The sequence below is a fragment of the Limulus polyphemus genome, unplaced genomic scaffold (genome assembly GCF_000517525.1).
Source record: "Limulus polyphemus unplaced genomic scaffold, Limulus_polyphemus-2.1.2 Scaffold156, whole genome shotgun sequence".
NCBI lineage: Eukaryota > Metazoa > Arthropoda > Merostomata > Xiphosura > Limulidae > Limulus > Limulus polyphemus.
Genome location: NW_013665766.1, coordinates 739,832 through 745,658, shown reverse-complemented (window position 1 = coordinate 745,658; position 5,827 = coordinate 739,832). Strand labels below are relative to the sequence as shown.

The 5,827-nt window shown below is 33.7% G+C and overlaps 1 protein-coding gene across 2 annotated transcripts in view; it reads right to left on the bottom strand.

Annotated features, from left to right (window-relative positions):
* Nucleotides 1–5,827, bottom strand: part of LOC106476489 (carbonic anhydrase-related protein 10-like) — a 170,868-nt gene that overhangs the window by 58,924 nt on the left and 106,117 nt on the right. For both annotated transcript variants that reach the window (XM_022381324.1, XM_022381323.1), the window contains one exon: nucleotides 3,393–3,587. In XM_022381324.1, coding sequence (XP_022237032.1) covers nucleotides 3,393–3,587 — 195 coding nt within the window. The remainder of the gene's footprint in view (nucleotides 1–3,392; nucleotides 3,588–5,827) is intronic.

Below are 5,827 nucleotides of genomic sequence, written 5' to 3'. Positions count from 1 at the left end.
AAAACGTTATCATTGTATGCACATTAATGATATGTTTATCATCTTCATACCTAAATTTCTTTAAGTGATTTAAAGAAACAGATAAAAAATATATAAAGAAATGTTTATAAAACGACTTTAATAAATGCGCGTTGGAAAATAATCGACTTTAGCCAGAAAAAAATAAATATCCCGAATACTTATGTTCATTTCTACTTTCTCCTCCTCTAGATCTCTTAATAAAAAAGTAAATAAACGTGCTAATGATGTATAATAAAGGGCATCAATTTATGTAGGATATTTTTAAAGCTAAGCGAAAACGTGTTGGATTGTGGATCCGAAGGTCCAAGGTTTGAGTCTCGTTCTCGCAAAAGGAAGATCGTTCTCTGCATTTTAGAGCGCGTTATAAGAGTTACTGTTAAACTCACTATTCGATTAGAGTTAGTATAAGAGATGGCGATGGGTGCTGTTGATTAGTTGCTGTCCTTCTGATCTGCAATTTAAAAGTAGGGACGACTATAGTGGCTTCACTCAAACTTCCGGAACATACAAACAATGAAACTAATAATAAGAAAAAAAATAAGGGAAGGAAATTGACGTCAATAAAAACAGTAGAACATGAGTCTAATACATGTCAGAGCGTTTTATCCTTATTTTGTCGTACTACATATCCTTCACACCATTAGGCAAATATCCTTTCTTAGTGAGTCTAGGTTTTTCCCACACGTATAAACTATGTTTTCGAACGGAATAACCTTTTAAAAGACATTGGCCATTTCTTGTTTACTTAGTACCATTGACTCACTGCTAAAAGTTTTACTTTATTAGTTCGCTGATAAAAATTACATTCTACCGCTTACTTTACATAAAAACGTATGAATGTAATATTAACAATAACTATTGGCTATAAAAATTAGTTTCAATTTACAAATATTATTTTGGTTCTTGTTCCCTTCTGGTTTTTAACTGCAATAGTGATATTTATGATAACTATTTTATTAATTGCTCCAATACAGACTTACAGTGCTAAACTCCGGTGTGTGATCCTCGCAGTAAACTGAACACATATTGCCCATTGTGTAGCTTTGCGCTAAAAAAACAACAGCTTTAACGCACTTATGAATTACATAATACATATATATATATATATGTATATATATTTATTCATTTATAATAAACGACTCCCCCAGTGGCTCAGCGGTAAGTCTGAAGGCTCACAATGTTAAAAGCCGGGTTTCGATACACATGCTGGGTACAACAGACATAGCTCATTGTGTAGCTTTTTGCTTAACAACAAGCAGATAAACAGAAATAATAAACGACGTATCAAGTGATGGAAACTTTGTGTTTCAAACATTACAGAAACAGCTGTAATCAACTGGCACGCATGCGCTGTAAATGCAGTTTAACTATTTCATTCTCTTTTAATGTGCATGTTATACGAGTTTTAATTTGATTTAAATAATTAAGAATTCAAGATAAATTTGATTGAACTTTGTTTTTATTTCAGTTGTATGTATTTTTCATAAAATAAAGAAACCAGCACAAAAGAGAAAATAAAGTTTGAACTTCTCTTGAAAATTAATGGATTTTTTGATGGGAATTTATTCTGGATTTTTTACCTCTTTCGGGGTCCAGGCATGGCCAGGTGGTTAGGGCGCTTGACTCGTAGAGACGTTATAAAGTGACGGTCAATCCCACTATAATCTTATGTTTCTACCCACAGCTACTTTAAACCAAAGAGAGTATTTCTAACCGGGTCCGGCATGGCCAGGTGATTAGGGCGCTCGACTCGCAATCTGCAGGTCGCGTATTCGAATCCCCGTCACACCCAACATGCTCGCCCTTTCAGCCGTGGGGGCGTTATAATGTGACGGTCAATCCCACTATTCGTTGGTAAAAGAGTAGCCCAAAAGTTGGCGGTGGGTGGTGATGACTAACTGCCTTCCCTCTAGTCTTACACTGCTAAATTAGGGCGAAATTCAAAACAAACAAACAATATCTAACCAAGAATATCAAAACTTTTGCTATAAAGACTAGAGAAGAATGTACCAATATTTACAGAAGCAACATTCGAATAACAGTAGAATGAAGCGCCACCTTTATCAAATCTTGCTAATATCTACAGTCTGTATTTGCAAACAAACTTTAACTAGTTTATATACCAGCGGTTTTAAAACTTTACGAAGCCATGGAATCCTCGTATTTACTTTCTTCTGTCACGGAACCACTACCCTTAACCCATCCTTAAAACCCAGCCCAGAGGAATGTGACCAAGTTCGCAACAGTATTGTTTATGCAAAATTATAAATAGTTATACAAACATTTTATAGTGAATATCAAATGACACATGGTTTTAAAAAATAAATTTGGTTCCTGACGGAAAATAATTGAAAAACGAAACAAAAACCACCATTACTCATTATGTTTGAGGGAACCCTGATGACTTTTCGCGGAACCCTTGAACTTCACGGAACACAGCTTGAAAACCACTGCTACATGCATAAAAAAGTAAACAAATAAATCTGGATTATGATGGTGGTGGTGCTTTTTTTAGGGGGGAGGCATTTCAAGTTAACTTATAATAACAAAATTTATAGTCGTAAGTTAAAGTGGATACATTACAGAAAATAAAAATACAATTTTTTGTGTGTGTTACGAATTTTTTAAGACATCTGAGATAGTTCAAACGTAAAGCATCAGTATTCTGTATCAGTTGTTTGTTTGGAGACTCAGTCGATTCATCAACAAGTTTGGATATTTATTAATAAGTAATAGTTTTCTATGATAACCGAAATATATATATTGAATAGGAGAAAAAGTAAAACTACCAGAAAACGTGTCTAAATGTATATCAGCTTTAAGTTTTTTTTGGTCTCTATAGATTTTGAATTAAATGCCTGATAACGAATTCGAAATTAATAACTAAATACAAAAGTTACCACCCGATAACTTTATACATTAACTATATCATTGTTAAGGAAACGGTTGACTCGAAAACTTTGTACATTAACTATATCATTGTTAAGGAAACGGTTGACTCGAAAACTTTATACATTAACTATATTATGGTTGATCTTTAGATAATGTAAATCCTAAATAAATATATGTTGTTAAAGACAACATACAAATAACACGAAACTAGCCTAAGTATATCACACTCCTTTTTAGTGTTCTACACTAGTGTGCGTAAATATCGTTTCCCTTTTAAATAATAATAAAAACAAAATCATAACTTTTGGCGCGAAGGCCTGGTTGTCAAGAGCAATTGAATGTTATATTTTTTAACCGCGCATTTAATCAATATTATTTTATTAAACTTATCTATTATCGGATACACAGAGTGTAAATAAATTTTAAAGTTTTACATAACAGGGTACTTCCTTTAATTATTATTTTCTGTTTTTATTTACCTCAGCAGGAAAAGCGTATCCACTAATGGAGTGCTCAGAACCTCTGCTGTTCACTTTTCCATAATGAATGTGTATCTCCTGGAAACGGTACTTATATGACAGAGGACCACCTGTAATGTTTATTTTGGCCACGGATGGCGTTGTGTCAGCCTCGAAAATGATACTGTGTCCAGTGTTTTTTATCGTTCCACTTATCTGCAAAAAAATCAACAATAGTCAAGTGAGTTCAAGACTACATCAGATCATTGACTTCTTTACAAATTTGTCAAGTAGATTTCAATTTAAAGAAATTAAATTATTATAAATTATGTTCATTCTCAAACTTTTACTATCTATATATATTTTTCTAATACATATTACGAGCTATTTTGTTCTCTGGTGTAACCCCTCGTGGTTCAGCAGTAAACTTCAGAACTCATAACGATAAAATTCATGGTTCTATCCATGCACAGCGCAGATAATCTCTTCTGTAACGCTGTTCTTCTGGTGCTTTCATACTTTCAAGTATCTATCGCAACATCAACAAAAACAAGAAAATTTTCGATTAATTTTAAATCGTACTGAAGAACAATAAAATTCTTTATACGTATTTTCTTTTTTATTATTAAAGAAACGTACTGTAAAAGCTTGTTCAAACGTTCAAAATCAATTTTGAAAATATTTGAGGCCTTATATATCTAAACTGTACTTGTATTTAATGTAGCTTTAGTTTTTTCCCTAATGTATTTGATTTGAAAGGGTTTATTTTACATACTGGGATTTTCTGTCTTTCTACAGCACAAATATGTGATTAAAAGTTAATAATAATAAGATTTAATAACTTTTATTTTCGTTGATGTTGTTTGTTGTTAAGTACAAAGCTATCTGTGCTCTGCCTACCACGCGTATCGAAACCCGGTTTCTAGCTGTATAAGTCCGCAGACATACCGCTGTGCCACTGAGGGGGCTATTTTCGTTGAAGCTATTATTGAGAAAAAATATCAATCCGCTTTTTCATTAAACATCTTTCGATTTTCTAAGTCTTTATAATAAAACTAATGATTTGGAGTCAAATGAAAGCATTAGAAGATTATTTTTCAATATCCACGGTGGGCACAGCATAGATGACCCTAATGTATAGGTTTGAGTTTAGGAAGACATAAACAAAACTATATCTTCATCACATAGTTCGTGATGTGTTTCAAAAAACCATTCGTGCACGGGCCTTGTTAAGTATATAAGAGGAATGACCATAGCTATTGTGTGATATAAATGTGTCAACAATTGATAAAACCAGCTCTATATTATAGATCTGATTAAATGCGGCAAAATAGGCTAGAATATATACATCTGTGGATTCCTCTGTTGTGTGCACATCTGGAGATTCCTCTATTGTGTATACATATGTGGAGCCCTCTGTTTTGTAAATGTCTGTGGATTCCTCTGTTGTGCATATATATATCTGTGGATTCTTCTGTTATGCAAACATCTATGGATTTTTCTGTAAATATTCTTCATTCCTCTGGTGTGCATGCATCTGTGAATTCCTCTGTTTTGTACACATCTGTGGAATCCTCTATTATGCATACATATGTGGATTCCTCTGTTGTGCATACATCTGTGAATTTCTCTGTTTTATATAAAGCTATGGATTTCTCTGCTATGTATACATCTGTGAATTCCACTGTTGTGTATACATCCGAGGTTTCCTCTATTGTGTAAACATCTGTGAATTTTTTAATGATTTTCCTGTACACTAAAAAGAGTTTGCCAACAAGAAGATCAGCATGAGTAACTTTCAAGTGTCAACTTGCTTCATTGTTATCATACTGAGGCTATTCTCAACAACGCTCTCTGGTGGCTCAGCGGTAAGTCTTAGGGATTATAGTGCTGAAATTCGGGTTTCAATACACGCGATGGGCATTGCTCAGGTAGCCCATTATGTAGCTTTGTGCTTAACAAGAAATAAGCAAACAAAAATTATGTGCGATAATTATTATAAACCTTGAATTAATTAATGAAAATAATACCAGCACTTTATATATAAGTCCATTTCTGACAAAATATTTCCTTCGTGCAGTGCAGTTATAGTAGTTCATGGGTGGATGATATTTTCACAGCCGTTTTCGAGAAAGAATATTCTTAAAGCGAGATTGCCAAACAACGTAGAACCAGAGGACAGATGAATACGGTGGTTTACGGTGTTTGTCAGAACCTCGCACAACAGAGCGTTTGGGAGAGATTGGCGCGAAACCACACTTCAAGCCTATACAAGGTAACACTCTCATCCACGAATAGAAGGTAACAAAGGTAACTTCTCGTATGGAAAAAAAAACCTACGTGTCGAAGCTGTATATAATCCTCTTGTACCGTTAACATGATAATAAATAACGATATAAAATTTACCAAGTCTCTTAGCCACAAGCTTCTAAACTAGCTCCTTGTTTCTTTAAAAC